This window comes from Ambystoma mexicanum, chromosome 4p, assembly GCF_040938575.1.
Source record: "Ambystoma mexicanum isolate Mex_15411 chromosome 4p, UKY_AmexF1_1, whole genome shotgun sequence".
In the NCBI taxonomy this organism is placed as follows: Eukaryota; Metazoa; Chordata; class Amphibia; order Caudata; family Ambystomatidae; genus Ambystoma; species Ambystoma mexicanum.
The window spans coordinates 1,286,700,652-1,286,723,132 of record NC_090927.1 but is presented as its reverse complement, the minus strand read 5'-3'; the positions used below and the strand labels follow the sequence as shown (position 1 = coordinate 1,286,723,132).

General features: G+C 47.2%; 1 protein-coding gene across 3 annotated transcripts in view; it reads left to right on the top strand.

Moving 5' to 3' along the window:
* The window catches only part of PCNX2 (pecanex 2), a 3,925,748-nt gene that overhangs the window by 283,822 nt on the left and 3,619,445 nt on the right, over window positions 1-22,481 (top strand). For all 3 annotated transcript variants that reach the window (XM_069606982.1, XM_069606983.1, XM_069606981.1), the window contains exon 3: window positions 362-494. In XM_069606982.1, the coding sequence (XP_069463083.1) occupies window positions 362-494 (133 nt within the window). The remainder of the gene's footprint in view (window positions 1-361; window positions 495-22,481) is intronic.

Here is a 22,481-nt window from a genome sequence, read left to right as displayed (position 1 = left end):
ATGTAATTTGTGAAATACCAATGGGCCAACTAACAAAGAAATTACACTGAGTGACTCACACTTGACATATCTCCGGAGAGAGCTAAACTATTTATAAAAGTAAGTGCACTGAGTAAATCTGGTGTACACTTGACTTACTGGGAGTAAGTCTTGTATAAATTCAAGTTGCTGAGTGTAACTACTTTGTGAGCACTCTAAATTGGATGATGTAAGCATTACATAAGAACATATGAACTGTCGTTCATATACAAATAGCTTCCTAACAACAGACGTTTAGTGAGAAGTGGTTGTTTATATGTATGTGCAATACAATAACTAAAAAATAACTTGCATAAATATGTTTCTTTTGTAAATAAAACAGTGACATACAGGTCAGTTCATCAAGTACAACAACATCAAGCAGTCACGAGGAAACATCTGGAGATATGACGGCACATGTAGTACAACAACATGTATGTATAACTACTCAGGTGGCTCAATCACAAACACCACAGGTGAGCCTTCTGTTACAATCTCTTGTATTTGTCTTTTTTCAGAGACCACAACAGTGATATATGTACACTTTTTAAAAAGGAAATACTTGGACAGAGCTTCAAAGGAGACTTCCAGAAGGTTTTGTCAAACCTTAACAGTGTGAAGCAGAAAGCCCAACAAAATATTTAATTTTTTATTTTTTTATTATTTGTTTATTGGTTTATATAAACCGTTTCAAAAATTCAGAAATGTCATTAAAACATAAACATAAAACAGAACTTAGTTTTTTCTCACAAAATTACCCTCTTAGTATCTTGCTAACTAAAATTTCTGAGAAATCAGTAAAACAATTCATAAACCAAAGACATATACATTCTTGACAATATTTCAACAATAGTTCTTCACAAGTATAAAATCTAAACAAATTCCTAATTACTAAACAATCAATAAATAAGTAACCACATAACCTGGATCACTACAAAACACACTACAAATAATTTTTTTTACAACGTTTTAAAATACTTTCTTTTTCTCAGTAGTGTCCCACCGGTTCCTTGGGTACCTTCTAAGTCACTTTACAAACCTCCTTTAAAAAATCAACAACCCTGATTTTTAAGCACATTGATGGGCCATGTAGCATTTCATACCAAATCACATCCCTTCGAACATTTGAAGTGTCTCGCACAAATTTCGAGAAGTACTCTAACCTCTCCTTACTCAGTTTAGGGCAAATTAATAACAGATGCATCAAAGTTTCAATTTCACCTATTACTGAGCAAAATCTACACACTTTCATTTCCTTAGGGATTGAATTACGCATGAAACCAATTTCATTTGTGTTTAAAACATTATACCTGAAACGCATCACACTATTCCTTAGGGAACGCAATGGATATTTTACAAGGTATTTCTCTGGCTCAGGATACCATTTTCATACTGATACCGTTTGGCAATATAACTTGAAATTCAATATAGTGGCATTATTGTCTACCCAGTCAAATGCTTTAATTAACATTTTTACCTTCAGTGGTTTCTCAATGAGACATTTCATTGTGACACCAACATTTAACAGTATAGTTTTGACATCTGTTTTAAGGTTTCGCATAACTTCTTCCGACTCATTGTCACTAAATACATTATACATTGAATTGCTTTCACCCAATACACATTTCCTATGTAGCGCTATCTTCCTACATTCCATAAGACCTTTTAGCGAACCGAGTCCAAACTCATAACGGATTACTTCTATGGGTACACATTTGGGCAGAAAAAACAGAACTTTTCTCCAGATTACAGTTTTTATAGTTCTTAGGTATGGTATCAAGTTATCTGGAAAGAATTCAAACCCATATGCAAGTCTTGGCATGACTTCATGATATAAAAGTCTCTACATGTAGACATAGTACATTTTCCATATCTTCTTTCAATTATCCTCATCTGCCTCGCAGCCTCAATTGCCTTTGTTTTTAAACAGTTTTTAATAAAAATCTTAGTCATAGGGGGTCATTACGAGGTTGGTGGTAAGGGATTACCGGCACCGGTAAGGACACCGGTGCCGGTAATCCCTTACCACCATATTCCAAGGTCCCTTAGCGGGTCCCTCCTTTAACAGCTGGTTTTACCAGCCGTTGTGGGCGGGACCCGTTAAGGGACTTCGGAGCTAATAACGGTACCGCAAATTGCGGTACCGTTATTAGCTACTTCCCCATTCCCATTGAGCCCTATGGGGGCTCAATTGGGAATGGGGAATGGTTTTTTTAATGGGGACTTACCGGTCCCTCCAAGGTCGGAATGGACCGGTAAGTCCCCATTGAACCAACCCAGAGGCGGTATTCGTATGGGAGGCAGCCATGGAGCTAATTGCTCCATGGCTACCACCATACTTGGAATGAGGCCCATAGAACTGGAAAATGAGTATCCCAAGTATCGAAACACCTTATGCAGCTGAATCCTTGACCTCTCAACAAACCAAATTGGCTTTACACATTTCTTGTTTACATGTCCCAAATTAATAATTATTGTTTTTTGTGGATTTATTTTCAGCTTCAAATCGCTTATGAATTTCGTAAATGTGTCAATTAATCTTTGTAAGCCAATTTTGGTTTTGTCAAAAAGCAAAAAGTCGTCAGCATATGCGACCCGTTTTACTGATGTTTCTCCCATCTTGGGTGCCACTAATCCACTTGCCTCGAAAACATCTTGCGCACTAGATACATATAAATTAAATAATATGACCGCTAATGCACAGCCCTGTTTAAGATCATTCTTTGCCTTTATTTCTTTAGACATCAGACCGTCCTTACCAAGTCTCACTTTCATCACTGTGTTAGAATATAAATATATCAATATGTCCAATAATCCTCTATCAATATTCAGTGCAAGCAGCCTCTGCCAAAGTAAGGGTCTATCAACCATATCAAAGGCAGCTGAGAGGTCCATTGATACTGCATACAGTGGAAGTTGCCCTGAGCTTCGAGCTTTCAATTGCAGAATGGAAACAAGGAGACCCCCAACATCTGTCCCCATCCTCTTTCTAACCCCAAATTGTCTTATGTCCAAGATTCTTTGTTCATCAATCCATCTTATTAGCCGTTCCAAAACCAGAGAAGCAAAGATCTTTGCCTCCACATTCATCATCGATATCGGCTGATAGTTTGTGGGTCTCACCCGATTACCTTTTTTAAATATCAAAAGCACATACGACATTTTCCAAGACTCAGGCATTCTCTTCGTTTCGACTACATTTCTGAATATTAAACTAAGAATCCTTGACCATATGAACACATTCTGTTTGAAAGTAACATCAGACAAATTTTCGGCCCAGGGGAGGAAGACGATTTTGCTTTCCTAATACTCCTGCTTATGTTTTCAACAGACACATCTAGAACCCAATTCCCTTTTTCAAAAACTGGAGCCGACCAAATAGTGGAAGAAGGGCAATACAGCTTCTCAAAAAAGTCACACCACACCGTTTCACTTATGGGATTTATATTCAATTGCGCTATAGAGACCTCAGTGCTATTAATCAAAGTCCAATAATTTCTAATTTCTTGAATTTGATTCCTTTATAGCTGCTAACATAGCTTCTCTATCTTTCTGCACTTGTGCAGCACGGTTTTGAATCATCCAGTTCTTGTACCGCTGCCGACACCCTCTAATGTATTCCTTAGCTTTTAATGGGGTCAGATTTAATTTCTTCATGCCTCAAAGTTCTTTGTTCAGCTGCGATCTACGTTGTTTAAAGGTTAAATCATAAGTATGTCTATGACTTTTACTTTGTGGTGATACCATTGTTGATGATTCATAAAACTTAGATAACAAACTCTCCAGTAATACACCAAATGAGTCCACTGAATACATTTCAATTTTAGATTCCAACGTTCTTTGTGTGACATCATGCATCATTAAATTATTCAATTTAGAAGTCTTTGTCGGGTTCCATTTTACTCTGTTACCCCTTACATTAACAATGGTATCCACACAGTACTCATTTCCATCACAAGGCAGTTGTTCAAATTTTAAGTAAATTGACAGCATAGCGTGGTCACTATGTGGTTTAAGTTGTACTGTCATGTTTTTGGTCATTTTGTTGATGTGTTCACTAACAAACATAAAGTCAATGATGGACGACTCCCCTCGTGCCATCCATGTAGGTTTATCGTTAAACTGCTTTACCAAGCCCCATGTTCTTGCAAATAATAACCATAGTGCCCCTGTATATTTTTTGTTGCCAGTTTTATTTCCGTGATCGCCAAGTGAGGTTATTCGGTCTCACAAGTAGTTTGGTTGCAGTCAGCATTTAGATCCCCTGCCAAGATAATGAAGCCACCAGGAGTTAGATCCAACCACTCCTCAATCAAAATGTTGAGTTCTCTGATCAGTTTTTCTAACATTTTATCTGCATAATTTGCACTGTTGCAGTAAATATTTACTAGCATTAGGGATACAGTGCCATTACTCAGATGTATTCAGTTGTTTTTCAGTTAACATTACAATTTCTTGATTATTTCGGAATGCTAAGGCTATTCCTCCCTTTGGCCGACCACTGGAAGCACTAGTGCCAGGTATGCATAACGTAACGTACCCATTCCACAACAGATGGCCACACGCCCAAGTTTCCTGAAAAAGAACAATGTCAAAATGCTCTAGTCTGTTGCATACCTTGTTATTCAATACTAAGTGCGTATGACCTCTCGAATTCCATGACACTAATTTAAATGACTTGATATCGCTAAAGAGGTTTACCCAAGTTTCTGAGCTGTGATATGGATTCTCTTAATGACGATGCAAGAGATCGCCATTCGTGCATCTCTTTTAGGATAATTCCGTCATCATGCAATCATGCATCTGTGATTTAGCTTTGATTCTTAATGATTTACCTATATTATTCATTGGAGGTTCCGTGTACTGCGGTGCTTCAATTTTTCTGTTCTTTTGATAAATGCATACGTCAAATCCTCGCTTCTGTAAGGATCCAGTTTCTTTAAGAATCAGTGATCGCACTAGTGGTGAGGGAATCACCAGTCGTACATAGTCATATCTACAGGGATGTATGTAGTCAACTAGTTTAATATCTGATGACGTAATCAAGGTCAGCTCTGGAATGTCACAGAATAGGCTTAATATATATGGTCTGTTCAAAGCATGTGGTCCGCCGGCTTCAATTACATAATACAACACCAAGCCCAGTTTGTTTGGAAAAACCGGACAAAGTAGGATCTCGTTCTGATTATCCCTAAGGTGTGTATTAATCAACTTCCCATTAATCAAGTTAGCATTATGATATTCATCTTTGGAGACAGGCTGTAATACATGCCCTCTCATCTCATTTTTATCAAAATTGGTTGTTCTCGCTCCACCTCGAACTAGCACATTACTACTGCGTCCGGTGATAAGTTTGTTGCCTACATTTGATTTACAGGTACATTTAGTGCTGACATCTTATCACCAACTTTCTGATTCAAAATGTCCTTTATCACATTACGAACAAAATCCTCAGAGAGGACTTGATGCTCCAATGTCAAATCAGATCCAGTTTTTCTATCTTCCCTACGGCCTTTGTCAATACCTCCAACCAAGAGAGCATTGTTACTCACAGGTTTTGAAGGCTGATCATTCACAGTACATGCATTTTCTATGCTAATCTCAGTATTACCAGAGTTTCCTGTGTCTGGATTTGGTAATCTCGCCCCATTTATATACTGGTCATTCTTATTGGTCTTTCCTCGAATCACCTCTGCATAATTTGCAGTCCTGAAGGAGATAGGTGTTACTAATATACCACGAACCACAGATGTAGGAGCATTTGTAGGGGAAGGGCCTGCAGGGTTCTTGAAGATATCAAATCAAATATAATAATCATACCCATTTCAATGGATTTCAAATTCATATCTATTCTATCCGTGACTATTTTGTTCTAAACCGCATTGGACAGATTCCTTTCCCCCTCAGTATAACCAAGTATCTCAACTTGTTCTCTAGTATTAGTACTCGAGGGCCTCCTTTAATTCCAGCTGTCTCTCAGGAGTATCTGTGACCACTATGGCTTCACACTCCTTCAAGGCACCTTGAATATCCATGCACAGGTTACTATCCCTCAGAAACTTTCTAGAGGATAAATATTAATTTGGCTCTGTGCTAGCTTTAGCTCTTACCTGGGTATGTATATGCTAGACTCTATGAAAATGACCGAAATAGAAAGGCATGTCTTGCTAAAAATTGAAAGAAGATTTCCGACAATATTGAATGTTATTAAAAATATAGGTGGCTTCTCAATTGAGGGTTTTTAAAAATTATATAAAACTTGTTTAATCCCCAGCCGTTGTTATGGCTTGGAAATCTTCAGAATAAGAGACACTGAGTGGATAAAGAAATTAGAAGGTAAACTCTGGAGAAGAGTATTAGGCCTTCCAAAAAACGCCCCTATTGAGGGTATTAACTTTGAATTAGTCCTTATATCATTGATTACACAATGTAAAATTGCTATGGGTATATTTCATATACGGTTGATAAGTGGTGGTATCTGTTGTCAGTCAATTCTTGCCAAATTTCAAACAATGCTACAAAATTGCCTGCTGGGGAATTGGTTGTATGAATGGATAACAGATATTAAAACATTCTTTTCTGACATAGGTTTTGAATATCTGAATGCCCTACCCATCTCAGATAATGAGAAAAAGTTGGTAAAATGTGCAATTACATGGGATACAGACGATCGTTTCACAAAATTTGGGAAACAATAGAAATACATGCTTTATTCTAAACAAGGTTCTCAAGTGTATTCGCTGTGTAAATATCTTATTAACCACTTCAATCATATGTTCAGACGATGTATGTTATTGCTTAGATTGGAGTTACTTCCTACGCTTTCTCGAACAGGGAGCATGGAAGAAAATATTTTTTGAGATGCGATTATACCGATTGTGTGGTCACGAGATAGAAACCCAAGACACCGCTTAACAAAATGTATTACATTAAATGAAGTCTATGTAAAAGGCTTTCTAAATCTACAATATCAAATTGTCAACTTTCAATCTGATCGTCAGGCCGATTCATGGAATTCCTCACAAAAGTGTCGCACGCGGCTGGCGCACAGCGTGCCCGTGCGAATGTCTCCGCCAGCCGCGTGCGATAAAATCAATTTCTGCGCACAGCGTATTCATGGATTCTCGCCTCCAAAAGCAGACGTGGCGCAGAGTGGCGCAGCGACCCTGCAGCAGCGCCAGTTACGCCCCCAAGAACGCCCTTGCGCAAGGAAAAGCCATCAAGATCGCAAAACCATCGCAAAGGGCCGTGCCAACCCTGTACCAGTTTACCGGACTGGCAAAAAGCAAACGCAAAGCGGGGAACGCGTATTACGGGTTTCGGGAACACGCGTGCGCTACAGTTTCACACGCGATCTGGCCTGGGGGAGCGTGTGCGTGTATTTCAGAGGTGCGCGAGAAGTTCCACACGCGAATGGGCCTGGGGGAGCGTGTGCGTGTATTTCAGAGGTGCACGAGAAGTTCCACACACGATCGGGCCTGGGGGAGCGCACGATCGGGCCTGTGGGAGCGTGTGCATGTATTTCAGAGGTGCGCGAGAAGTTCCACATGCGATCGGGCCTGGGGGAGCGCACACTCTGGCCTGGGGGAGCGGGGTACGTGTATTTCAGGGGCTCGCAGGTGGTTTTACACGCGATCGGGCCTGGGGGAGCGGGGTACGTGTATTTCAGGGGTGCGCGAGAAGTTCCACACGCGATCGGGCCTGGGGGAGCGTGTGCGTGTATTTCAGGGGTGCGCGAGAAGTTCCACATGCGATTGGCCTGGGCGTGTGTAGTTCAGAGGTGCGCGAGAATTTCCACACGCGATTGGCCTGGGCGCGTGTAGTTCAGAGGTGCGCGAGAAGTTCCACAAGCGATCGGGCCTGGGGGAGCGTGTGCGTGTATTTCAGGGGTGCGCGAGAAGTTCCACACGCGATTTGCCTGGGTGCGTGTAGTCCAGAGGTGCGCGAGAAGTTCCACACGCGATCGGGCCTGGGGGAGCGTGTGCATGTATTTCAGAGGTGCACGAGAAGTTCCATACGTGATCGGGCCTGGGGGAGCGGGATACGTGTATTTCAGGGGCTTGCGGGTGGTTTTACATGCGATCGGGCCTGGGGGAGCGGGGTACGTGTATTTCAGGGGTGCGCGAGAAGTTCCACACGCGATCGGGCCTAGGGGAGCGTGTGCGTGTATTTCAGGGGTGCGCAAGAAGTTTCACACGCGATTGGCCTGGGGGAGCGTGTGCGTGTATTTCAGGGGTACGCGAGAAGTTCCACACGCGATTGGCCTGGGCGCGTGTAGTTCAGAGGTGCGCGAGAAGTTCCACACGCGATTGGCCTGGGCGCGTGTAATTCAGAGGTGCGCGAGAAGTTCCACACGCGATCGGGCCTGGGGGAGCGGGGTACGTGTATTTCAGGGGCTCGCGGGTGGTTTTACACGCGATCGGGCCTGGGGGAGCGGGGTACGTGTATTTCAGGGGTGCGTGAGAAGTTCCACACGCGATTGGGCTGGGTGCGGGTATTCCAGGGCTGCGCGGGAAGTTTTACACGCTCACCTGCAACACGTATTCATGGAAATGAACGTGGCCAATCCGGAAACACGTACGCCAGCAGGAAGTAGGCGTATGTCCACCCGCACAGCATAAAAGTGCACGCAAACAACAAACAAGCTCAGACGCCAGGATGAACATACCGTTCCTAGCAGCAGTGGCCGTGGGATACCGCAGGAGGAGGAGGAGGATAGTCCGGGCCAGAATTTTTACATCCAGAACCAGCCTTTTTGGGATGCCTGATGACCATGTGTATGGGAGGTACAGGTTTCCACCTCACATAATACTCGACCTGGTCAGTGAGTGGGAGGATGACCTCACATCAACCACCCTGTGCTCCCAAGCACTCAGCCCCCTGGAGAAGGTCCTCAATGTACTGCACTTCCTGGCCACTGGATCATTTCAGCGGACAAGTGCCATAGTGGGGGGGGGTGTCACAGGCCACGCAGTCAAGCTGCCTACACCAGGTCTTGGCCATCATCACTGCACGCCCATCAGTCCGCAGGCACATATACCTGCCCAGAACACCTGCAGAAAGGCAGGCTGTTGTCCAGGATTTCTATAGGGTGGCACAATTCCCCAAAGTGCTAGGTGCTATTGATTGCACCCATGTGGCTCTACGTCCCCCCAGGGCAACTGAGCACATCTATAGAAACCGCAAGCACTGGCATTCCATCAACGCCCAGGTAGTATGTGATGCCAAGGGAATCATCACCTCAGTATATGCCAACTATCCAGGCTCCACCCACGACAGTTTCATCTACAGAATGTCTACCCTAAACCGGGACATAGAAGCTGGGCGGCATGGCGATACATGGCTGCTTGGTGAGTATAAATGCCACTGCGCATGCATGCATGTCAGATACTGAGTAATGTCACAACCCCACTGATGATACCCATCACCACCTCCCCAGGGGACAGTGCCTACCCTCTCAGCACCCACATGATGACGCCAATTCGGAACCCCACCACGCCACCCCAGGTAAGATACAGCACAGCCCACATTGCAACCCGGGGCATCGTGGAGCGCACATTCGGAGTGCTCAAGTCACGCTTCCGCTCCCTTGACCGTTCTGGCGGGCAGCTGTTATACGCTCCCCCGTAGTGTGCAGGATCATAGTGGCAGCATGTGTCCTGCACAACGTTGCAACACGCCGGTGCCTGGCCGTGGACATGGTGGTGCCCCCACATCCCCAACCACATGCATGGCCACTGTGCATGGGAGGGGAAAGGGCACGGGGTGAGGCAGCCCGTACGCAGCTCGTGGCTAATTACTTCACATAAAATCACACCCCTGTGGAGTGCACACAGCCCTGGCACATACCAGCTGACAATCAATGATGATTGTAACTGACAATTATGATGTGTCAATGGACAGTCAACTGTCACAACCATACCAGCCTGAGATTGTACATCTGGAAGTGTTCCATTGTGTGCTTCCCTACCTACACAAACACCACCAATTCTGTGTTCAAAAGACACACTTCTATGCTGCTAAAATCATTACCCCCTTGCAAGACACAACATGACAACAGTGCCATGTCAACCAACCCCTCCCCAGCACCGCCACCCAACACACCATGGCATGACATGCCATGTGAGAGCAAACAAAGTCATCCCCCAAACATGACACGTGTCACAAAGTACAGTGTCCCTAAAGGAAACTGGCCACACACAATATGCCCACATAAATGTAGAAACAACAACACACATGACCAAATACTTACCACAATACAATCGACATAGCATAAACATGACAGTACTAAGGCAAAGGATACGTAGTCTTAAAACATGAGAATGCCAGCACATCCACCACCTCCAACTGTACAGTGTTGTTGCCACGCACATCTGGAAGTCCACTGCTCACAACATGAGCTCCATCTCCAAAGTGGACGGCCTTGTGAAGACATGAGGAATGAACCTGCAAATTAGGAGGGAGACATGGATGCACAAGCACACATCAATACACCATGCAGTGCACAATACAACAACAATATGCACTAGGAATGTATACACAGTATTGACTACAGACTGCCCACACAGCTCATGGGAGTCCAACGTCACTGTGTAATTCACTGTCACTTGGGCACACCCTTTGCAAGCCCATGGAAACGGGAAGCAGGAGGGGTGTGTGTCTCACGAACCCAAGCATCTAACCCAAACTCAGGACAAGCCTGCATGTGCCCAGCCGGAATACAGTGGATGCCCACGGGAGCCACACAAGGCAACACACTGCAACAAAAAATCAAAAATCAAAAATGGCCATGTGTGGGCCAGGGGGGTGGGGGAGGCCACCCAGGAGGTCCGAGGACAGGGTGCCCACCAACAGCCACCTGCGTGAATGTTGCGGAAAAAAAACACCTCCATGGGCTCATGGCCTGCATGGCTACTAAATAGTGGGAGATTCACTGCTGGATTCGCTCTCCTCAACCTCTGCTGCTGCTGCCACAGGAGGTGGTGGTGCTATGGGAGGCAGCCCACGCAAAGCCCTAGTTTGGTCCTCCATGGCAGCAAGCATGCGGGTCTGGAAGGCCTCGTTCTGGAGGGATATGGTGCGGAGATCCCCATGCAACACCCGACGTGTTGCCCGGACCTCCGCCCGAGTTGCCTGCATCTCTGCTGAGACCGTACGGGTGACGCGCTCCAGCATCTGTTCCGTCCTGGTGACAGTGGAAGCCTCAAGGTCCACAAGAGTCTGCCTGAGGTGCCGGAACCCTCCCCTCAGGGCTTCCCTCTGTCCTTGGGCATCTATAGAAATTGATTCCCTCAGATTGTCCAGGGCCGCCAGTCTGTCCCTGTTGGATACCAACATGTCCTCCCTGACTGATTGGCAAATGGAGTCTGTTGCCTGCTGTAGTAGCTCCATCTGCCTTTCTGGGGGGACAATGGAAGTGGCCACCCTCTCCATGGCTTGAGCAATCATTTCTGATGATGCTGCCTGTTGGTTGGCCATACCGTAAATGGATTGCTCCCATGTGGTATTGCCTGGTGGTGGACGGCCACCGCGTTGGCGGGCACCACACCTGTGTAACGCTCACCTGATTCCCACGGAGGCACAGGTGGACAGGAAGGGCCCTCTATTCTGGCTTCTCCGGCTCGCAGGAATATTCCCCTGTGCGTGAAAAGGGAGTATTACCTACTGACTGAGTTATGCTCAAGCCTCCCACTCTCTTCCAACCCTCCACGATACCCTTGGGCCCGCTGGCACTCCCCTGGGGGAAATGATGCCTGCCTCTGGGGTTGCTGGGTCGGACCTGGCTCCTTGGAGGTAGGCATCATGACAGTACCTCCCCTCAAGACCCCTCCAAGGTTCTTCCCTCCGGGGGTTTGGGCTTGTTCGGAAATCTCAGGTGAAACCTTTGTACTAATCGAGGTGCGTGGACATGGTTACTAGGCTCCCACGATCTCTCCTGAGGTCCATATCCCTTCCAGTCAACAAGATAGAAGAGTTTCGACTTTACCACCTTGGAGTCTAAAATGTCTTTAACTTCGAATTCTAATTCCCCTTCAATTTGAACTGGATCTGGAGGCTTGGACATTCGGGTTCCTGGTTGTACTGGCTTCAAAAGTGATGCATGAAAAACTGGATGAATACGCATGTTGGACGGTAGATCCAGTTTAAAGGCCACTGGGTTGATTATAGCTTTGATGGGATAAGGTCCTATGAATCTGGGATTGAAGGTTCGCGGGCCCTTGAGGGGTAAATATTTAGTTGCTAGCCATACCTGGTCTCCTACTTGGTAAGGAGGAGTTTTACTTCGGTGCAAATCAGCGTTTTCTTTATACTTTTTCTTGGCTTGCTGTAAATGAGTTGCAGCTTCTTTGAAGGCTCGGGTTATTGTGGAATGCAGATGATTTACTGCGGGCATTTCCAGGGTCAGAGGTGGATCTAGGTCAGAGGTCCGAGGATGGTGACCATACAAAGTATAAAAGGGGGTTTGTCCGGTTCCAGAATGCACTGAATTGTTGTATGCATATTCTGCGATCCAAAGGATGTCTTTCCAATTTAACTCGGATTGGTGTAACATGCACCGAAGATATTGCTCGAGAGTCTGATTGGTTCTCTCGGTTTGTCCGTCGGTCTGGGGGTGGTGGCTGGTGGATAACCGAACATCTATTTGTGCTAGTTGGCAACACTTCTTCCAAAAATGTGAGATAAATTGACTTCCACGATCCGAGACTAAAATGGAAGGGAAACCATGTATGCGAACTATATTCTCCAGGAATTCCTTGGCCAAAGTGGAAGCTGAAGGCAAACCCTTTAAAGGGATAAAGTGGGCCATTTTGGAGAATAGGTCCACAATTACAAGGATTGTGTTGTAACCAGCACAAGGAGGCAGATCTGTTATAAAGTCCATTGACAGGGTGTGCCATGGTGCCGGTGGAATATCCAAGGGTTGAAGTAGGCCGGCTGGCCTTTTCTTTTGAGCCTTGTTTTGGGCGCAAATTCCACAAGACAGTACAAAAGACTTTATGTCTTTTCTCCAAGAAGGCCACCAGAAGTGGCGTTTGATTTTTTCCTCCGTTTTAGCGATACCAGGGTGTCCTTGCATTAAAGATTCATGATGATGGGCAATAACAAGTTCTTGCAATTCTTTACTTGGAAGAAACAACCGCTCCTGGAAGTAGGGTAAGTCATCCTTAACGGTGTAATGAGGACCCTTTTGACTCCATTCCAGTAAGGCTGAAGTGTCTAGAAGTTGTTTTACTTGCGTTTGGATGTCCTCAATAGTTTTCAATGAAGTTAGTCCTAAGATTCTTTGTTCAGGTATGATTGGCACAGGTTCTAAACTCGAATTGGGTTCTTCCATGCCAATCCGGGATAAGGCGTCCGCTTTACCATTCTTGCAGCCAGGGCGATAGGTAATTACAAAATCAAATTCCGCAAAGAATAGAGCCCATCGGAGTTGTCGTGAAGATTGAGCTTTGGCCGTCTTTAAATACTGTAAATTTCTGTGGTCCGTAATAACGGTGATGGTGTGTCTTGCCCCGAGAAGGTAGTGACGCCAAGCCTTGAAAGCAGATTTGATGGCCAGTAACTCTTTATCGGTAATTACGTAGTTGATTTCAGGAGGAGAAAATTTTCTGGACCAAAAGGCCACTGGGTGTAGTTGGTTAGTTTTTGGGTCTCTTTGCGACAGGACAGCTCCCATGGCCGAACTGGAAGCATCGGTTTCCACTATGTACGGGAGATCTGGGTGCGGGTGCTTCAATACAGGTGCAGAGGTGAATTTGGTTTTCAGGTCCTGGAAGGCTTGTTCGGCCTCATAAGTCCATTCGAAGCGTTTGTTTTTCTTTAGGAGAGCGGTGATGGGTTGGACTGTTCGGGAAAATTCCGGGATGAATCTTCGATAGAAATTGGCAAAGCCGAGCATGCTCTGAACTCCCTTCACCGAGCTTGGAGATGGCCATTTGAGGATGGCGTCCACCTTTCGCGAGTCCATTCGGACTCCTTGAGGTGTCAGGATGAATCCGAGAAACTCAACTTCTGTGGTATGAAAAACGCATTTTTCGAGTTTTGCAAATAGTCTGTGCTGGCGCAGTTTCTCAAGAACTGCCCTAACATGTTTTCTGTGATCAGATTCTGAAGAAGAGTACACCAGGATGTCGTCAATGTAAACAATGACACAGACATCGATAAGTTCCCGAAGAACATCATTCATAAAGTACTGAAAGGCGGCAGGTGCATTGCACAAACCGAAGGGCATCACCTGATATTCGAAGAGCCCAAATTTGGTGCGGAATGCAGTCTTCCATTCGTCGCCTTCTTTTATGCGCACCAGGTGATAAGCTCCTCGGAGATCTAACTTGGTGTACACACAAGCGTCTTTCACCTGGTCGATAAGCTCAGGGATCAAGGGCAGAGGATAACGATTCTTAATCGTTATTTGATTTAGGGCACGATAGTCTATACACGTTCTAAGGTCGCCTTCTTTTTTTGGCACGAAGAACAGAGCTGAAGAGACAGGAGACTTGGACGGGCGAATAAAACCATTGGCTAGGTACTGATCTAAATACTGACGCAAATGCAGGTTCTCAGGTTCCGTAAGAGCATAAATCCTACTACAAGGTAGTTGAGCATTGGGTACCAGATCGATCTGGCAATCATAAGACCGATGGGGAGGTAACGTGTTAGCCTGTTCTTTCTGAAAAACGTCTTGGAATTCTTGGTATTCAGACGGTAGCTGTACAGGGGTGGAAGTTGCTGTGGCTAGACCCATAGCTGGATTTCTTGGATAACAAGTTGGTTCACAATCAGGAAAACTTATCTTCTTTGCTCGCTAGTCAATTCTGGGATTATGTGTTTCTAACCAAGGAATTCCAAGAATTACTTGAAATTGTGGTGCCTTGATCACATCAAACACGATTGCTTCCCGATGTCCATCCTGACCCACCAGTGTCACTTCAACAGTGGAATGCGTTACAGGCCCTGAGGCTATTTCGGTTCCATCTACTGTAGTAATGACATCTTGGGTTACTTTCGGGCGGAGAGGAAGCTTAATCCTGGAAGCCAATTCACGGTCTATGTAATTTCCAATAGCTCCACTGTCGATGTATGCTTTTATAGCATGCAACTGCTGAGGCTGTTTTGGGTCCACGAGCACCATTGGCATGACGAAATGCGAGGTCAAAGAGTTAGATTTCAAGCTCGGCAAGCGGACCCCTACGCTTGCCGGGCTAGGTCGTTTCCCGAATCAGGTGTCACTAATTCGTTATCAGTAGCTCCAACCACCTTCTTAAGTGGTTTAACTGGACAATTTCGAAGAAAGTGACCGGAAGTCCCGCAATACAGACAAAGTTGCATTTGCCGCCTTCTCTCTCGTTCTTTCTGCGTTAATGGTCCTTTAACACCACTGATTTGCATAGGTTCAGATACGTTGGTACTCTTGGAGGTAGCGTGGGTTTTGATCGGTGCTCGGTTTTCATACTTGAACCGATCTGCTTTTCTATTTTGAAGTCTGTGATCAAGTTGAACCACCAAGTCAATGTAGTCTGTGCAGACCTGGGGTGGATTTACTATCTGAGCTAGAACATCCTTAAGCTCTCCGCGCAGGCCTCGATGAAACAATGTGATCCTTTTGCTTTCTGGCCATCCAGTTTCCACAACCAGTCTGTTAAAGGTGGCTATGTAGGACAGAAGATCCTGATTACCTTGTCGTAAGGATAGCAGTTCGTTATCAAGGGCCTGTCCTTGAGAGTGTCGAGCGAACAATCTTTCCATGCTGGCCTGGAAGCCCTGAAAATTCTGGAGAATGGAATCCTCCTGATTTACCAATGGAATAGACCAATCGGCAGCACTGCCACTGAGGTAAGATAGTATAAAGGCTACCTTGGTCTGGTCGTTAGGGAAGGCTCCGGGTCTGCATAGAAAGTGTAAACGACATTGCTTCATAAAGATGGCATATTTCTTGGGATCCCCCGCAAAACGTTCAGGCGGGGCCAAAGGCATGTGTCCAGGTAGATTAATTTGTACCGGGTTACTCAAACCCATTGATGTGGAAATGTCTCCGGAATTAGGTAAAGGAGTGTGCTCTGCCTGGGCCTGTAATAACCTTTTGGCTAGGTCATCAGTTCTTTCCTTTGATAAGATCAGTTCTCTTTTGAGAGCGTTAGTCTCCTGGCGGGCTGAGTGCACCTCTGCCCGTAATTCCCCCAAAAGCTGGGCCAGCTGGTCAGTCTCGGAAGTCTCCATAGCGCCCGGGTGGGAAATTGTGGGTAGGCTTCGCGTTCTGTAACGCTCACCTGATTCCCACGGAGGCGCAGGTCTGGCTTCGAGTGCTGATGCTTCTTCAATGGTGAAGCGCAGGACTCTGAAGATGGACAGGAAGGGCCCTCTACTCTGGCTTCTCCGGCTCGCAGGAATATTCCCCTGTGCGTGAAAAGGGAGTATTACCTACTGACTGAGTTATGCTCAAGCCTCCCACTCTCTTCCAACCCTCCACGATACCCTTCCACGATTCCCCGTGAAGTCTCACCTTAGGGTCTGAAAGGACGAGCTCTCCATCCTGCTTCTGACGCAGGGGCGCGTTGAACCCAGTTACTTCACTGGATTGAGGTTGGATGGGAGTTCAGGTAAGTTTGATTATACTGGTAAGGCGCTGTAAAAGTTCTGTTGCAAGTTCAAAAGTTCAAGCTTTAAATAATAATGTTCATTGTCTTTTTTCAGGTGATGAATGAAGATTCCTTTGGAGACTTCTTGCAACGAAGCGCTAATGTTGATGTCTTTTCCCCATAGGGGCCGGGGTTCGGAATGCCGGAGATATGGCGCCGACCCGAAGTGAAACGTGCAGTTCCAGTAAAGATCTGGTAAGTCCTAGATGAGCGCTCAGGTAATGTTTTTGCATTCGCTCATCTAATGTCTTTGTCTTTTTTCCCCATAGGGGCCGGGGTCCGGAAAAAATGCTTGGAAGCAGCAAGACCCGAAATGAAATGGGAATGACCCAACAGGTAAGTCTTAGAAGGAAACTGAGCTTTTCCTATTCCCTTCCTTCTCTCACCTCTTATTCTTGTCTTTTTCTCTAGGCTCTGGGAAGTGGCTGTGTATCCGGATGATCGCTGCTGAAGATGGAGGAACCCAGGAAAGGTGAGTGATATGCTGCGCTGCAGCGATCGTAACGAAATGCTTTTAAAAATGATGTCTTCCCTTTCAGGATCGTCGGTGATGTCTCCGTGGTGCAGATTAGCTGGTAGGTCTCTTGTCTCCCTTTGCAGGTGACCCAGGATGCTGACAGGCGTGGCTAAAGTCCAGATGCAGGAGCTGACACGGTGAGCGTCCAGCTGCGAGGAGCAGAACAACGCGAAGCGTGAGTTGCTGATCGGGTGTGGTTTAAATAGCTTTGGAAGAAGTTCCAAGTGTGTATCCTTCCTCCGATCAGGTATGTATCCTTCCCCGACCACACCCGGGTGGAAAGTAGTCCCACAGGTAAAGTAGTTCCTATTCAGGCCTCAAGAGGGCCTGGATGTGGTAGCATGGTCTGCATCAGGTAAGTGCACATTAAAACACTTGAACACATGTCTAGTTTTATGAGCCTGGCGCCTAAGGCGCCAGGACAGAGGTCCAACATGAGCCTGGCGCCTAAGGCGCCAGGACTGCGTCCAAAGGGCCCCAGCTTGGGCCCGCTGGCACTCCCCTGGGGGAAATGATGCCTGCCTCTGGGGTTGCTGGGTCGGACCTGGCTCCTTGGAGGTAGGCATCATGACAACCTGTCTGGGGCAAGGCGAACTGCGCCTTGCTGTGTCGGCACTGCCTGAGGCTGCAGGACTGCATTTCCCCTCTGAACTGCTGGCCCAGGAACAGGATCAGATGTTGCGGAGTGTGGCCCTGCATCCGTAACCACCACAGGCGCACCTACCAACACTGACATCCCCATAGTGGGCTCTACCCCTGGTGCAGGTGGGTCGGACAGAACAGTATCCCTTCCATGAACACATACCTGCGAATCCACATAGGCCTCATCCAAATCAACACCAGAAAAGAGTTCTGGGGAGGTGCAGCCAGGGACACCCCTGGACAGTATGGCCTGCAGCAAGAGAGGGTTCTCCCCCACCACCAAACCACGTCCCCCACTGGTGCCTGGTCGTGCTTCAGATCCCTCCTGGGCCTGCACCATCTCCTCTCCCTCAACAGCATCAGGTGCGTCATCCTCTGCAAAAACATGAAAGACAAAAAATGTAAACAGGCATTAGCACCATGGCACGCTGTTAGGCCAGACAAGCTACAGTACCAATACTTGATTTACACATGTCCCACATGACTATAACCCTCCCATGCATGCACTGTCCATGAGTTGGAAGGGGAGGAAAATGTCAGACACTGATGACACCAAGATGGGAGAGCAACACATCAGCTGCATGCTGGCTAGCAATGCCATCACACATTGGCCTGTGAGTGGCATGTCCAATACACATACATGACACATGCATCACACAGATGGCATGTACCATAGGCATGTCATATATGTGACAATAGGGCAGAGTGATGCGCAGTAGAACCAGGTGAATTCCTACAATCAGCCTGAATGAACACAGCTAAATACGGAACAATGTTGTAGCAAGATGCCACTTCAAGGGCAACTGGCGCGATGTAGTGCAAAACGCCTACTGTGGCCAGAAGGGATACTGTAATACCCAAATCCCCGGGCGCCGAATGCATTGGATGAAGCACATGGGTGGGCCAAAACACTCAGGCACACACACCCTGACCTGACACTCAACCAGAACCCCTCACACAAACAACATACACATCGATCACACACACATGCATGTGCACTCACCGGACAATGCCTCGTAATCTGGCAGTTCTCCCACACCTTGGATCTGCTCCTCTGTGACGTAGGTCCCAGCAACATGCTCATGTAGAGTGAGTTCTATGTCCTCTTGTGGAGACCCACCTCCAGTCACCAGAGTTGCGGCATGACTTGAGGCCAGCTTTTTCTTTGCCCTACGCTTAAGGTCGTTCCAGCGCTTGTAGCACTCAACAGCTCTGCTCCTCATAAACCCAAGGGCACTTATGCTGTCCGCAATGGACTGCCAGTGTGCCTGACGTCGATCAGGTGTAATCCTACACCCTGAAGTGACCAACATTTCGGCGTCATGTTCGGACACATACTGCACAAGTGCATCCAGTTCGGCATCATTGAAGCTAGGCTTCCTTGGCGTGCCGGACCGTGTAGCCGTGTCGGGGTCATCAGCCTGTACTGGACGAGCACTCTTCCTCTTTCTTTTTGTGGGTGGTGGGGATCCGGAGTGCCCTACGCCGCTCTGGACACTAGAGGCAGGAGCACCGGTGGACTGTGTAGTAGTAGTGTGCGATGGCACACTGACCACATGACTTTCTGCAGGCATTAGCTGAAGTGTGATGATGGCAGGGGCAACCTCAGTCTGATGTACCGGGACCAACACTGTCCTTGCTGGGAGAGTCAGATCTGGGGTGGACGGAGCTGCAGCTGCCCCTGCAGCCTCCCCACCCCGCCTACTCGGGGCAGCAGATGACATGGCTGCCCCTGTACCACGTGGCCTGGTGACACTGGCTTGCGCCGCCACCCGTGGCCTAGACTTGGCGACCTGGAAGTCAGCCTGGGAGTCACCCTGTGCTAGGTCAGGTGCCACAACGGGCCGGTCCAACAAGGGCTGAGCAGGGATGGTGTCAGCCACATTTCCCTCAACCATGGGGGGGGGATGTGTGTCCCTGACTGGTCCTCCACACGTGGGGGGCTAGGGGGAGTCTGCAAATCCTGGCCACGTCCCCTACCGCGCCCACCACGCCCACCTCTTGAGGCTCGGCCACCTTTTCCACCCTTACCACTTGCTCGCCTCCCAGCCATGGCACTGATGGAGTTGTGCGTATGGGAGTTGCAGTGGACAATTGTCCTGGGCAATTGGGGGTCAAAGGGGTAGGGTACTAGATGGAATTCGTACCCAAGTGCTCTAGCAAGGCTGTATGGAACTCCTGGGGAAAGATGACGGGTCACGCAACGCACAGGCACCCCTAAAACAGAAAATGACGTGCAAGCGACCCCTCGTAGACCACGTGCGTGGGAAAAGGAACCTGCACTACGCTGTGGCACCCAGAAACACAAAAATGAACGTATGCGTGTCACACGCAGCCTACAATGACCTCTGAAGGGGTACGCTACACACGGGGCTAGCACAGTTGGTAAATACGTGCGCGACTCACCGTCTGCCTGGGAAAAGAGTGTGAAAAATACGCGCGTGTGCGCGTTGGCAACACCCCCGACAAAAGAAGAATTGTACACTGTCTGAGGAGACAGGACAAAAGGAGAAGTCAACGCTGTTTGAGGAAACAGGTCGAAGAGAAAATCAGAAAAATACTGACAGAGGTAACATGGAGTACGAACTAGAAACGCTGTGAAGTAAATCGCGTGTGAACCGACAAGAAGTACAGATTTAACCCACTCGCTCTCCACGGGAAGCACGTACAAGGAAATGACGTACTACACGCACCTTTTAAACCGCAACACACGTCCAACGTCACTTCCGCGTATACGCACTGAGGCACTATCCTCCAATTACGTGGGCTGACACTCGGACCTGCAGTTTTTGGTCTTGTAACATTCCCCCGGGTACAGGGACATGGCCGCGCGTGTCACGTCACAGACGCGCCTGCGCTGTCAGGGCCTTTGGTCCAATGGAATCGCGTACACAGGCCAATCGCGTGTGGAACTTCTCACGCACCTCTGGAATACACGCACACGCTCCCCCAGGCCCGATCGCGTGTGAAACTTCTCGCGCACCTCTGAGATACACGCACACGCTCCCCCAGGCACGATCGCATGTGTAAACACCCGCGAGCCCCTGAAATACATGCGCCCAGGCCAATCGCGTGTGGAACTTCTCGCGCACCTCTGAAATACACGCGCCCAGGCCAATCGCGTGTGAAACTTCTCGCGCACCCCTGAAATACACGCGCCCAGGAAAATCGCTTGTGGAACTTCTCGCGCACCCCTGGAATACACGCGCCCAGGCCAATCGCGTGTGAAACTTCTTGCGCACCCCTGAAATACACGTGCCCAGGCCAATCGCGTGTGGAACTTCTCGCGCACCTCTGAAATACACGCGCCCAGGCCAATCGCGTGTGAAACTTCTCGCGCACCCCTGAAATACACGCGCCCAGGCAAATCACGTGTGGAACTTCTCGCGCACCTCTGAAATACACGCGCCCAGGCAAATCGCGTGTGGAACTTCTCGCGCACCTCTGAAATACACGCACACGCTCCCCTAGGCCCGATCGTGTGTGGGCCTTCTCTGGCACACATTTTTTTCCTGCGCAGGGACGCTACCGCCTGCTTTCGTGTGGCGGACATGTATGGGCCTGTGCGCGTCTTTGGCCGTGCGCTGTTTTTCCCTATTCGATTCCATGAATACGTGTTGCAGGCGAGCGTGTGGGTGTTCTGCGCACTTGCCTCCTGTACTTCCCCCGTGACGCCCACATTTTCACGAGTTGTTCCCCATTCTGCGTGTGACGCCCCGTGTTACGCCTACTTTTGTTATGTGCGCCGCGCTATGTGCGAATTCGCTGTGGCCTTATCGCACGGCGTTCGATGACCTGTGCGCCAGCATGTGCCAGCATGTGCCAGCGTGCGCCAGCGTGCGCCAGCGTGCGCCGCGCACTTTGTCAGCGCACATCCCACATTTTGCGCGTGCACGGACTTCCATGAATTGATGTGCGATGTTTTCTGTGCGATAATCGCACTTGCACTGCGATTTTCGCTATTTCACTGCGAATCGCACGTTTTCGCACGCGTGCGCCGTTTTTTTCGGCGCACATTAATTCCATGAATCGGCCTGCAAATATGGAGTTTTTTGAACTTGGGGAAACCACTATATCACATGTGGATTGAAATTTGAAAAAAGAATAACTAACATATGATATGTGTGATTTTAATATTTAGGATCACAGAGGCTTAATGATTGCTATATATACATTTTACCTATTTTAGGATTAGTGACTAATCCTTTTTATGATATTAGGATTCGTGATTGTCATTCTTTGTGTAATTTAGTAGCTCTCTCTCTTATGAAATGTTGGGAATCAATTGTAGATTATAGTGAATTGTGTAAGCAAGTTATTGGTTTGATATTCAATCGCATCTTTTCATGTTAAAAGGTTTAATTAACCAATAAAACACTAAAACAAAAAAGGTTACGGCATTGCAAGGACATGATTTTGAGATTAGGTTTGTTCCTGGTAAAACTAATGTGATTGCAGATTGTTTATCTAGGAATGTGGTCTGCATTGGTGATGAGGTTTTGAAGAACTAATGCAGAATATATTTTGGGTATGTGAGGACACCATCTCGCAGGATGAGTGGGAAAAAGCTGTAAGGGAGGATCAAGAATTATTCAAACTCAAGGAATTTGTCTGCATCGACTGGTCAGATTGGTCAGGTGATATGGGTCTTGGAACTTTTCACAGAG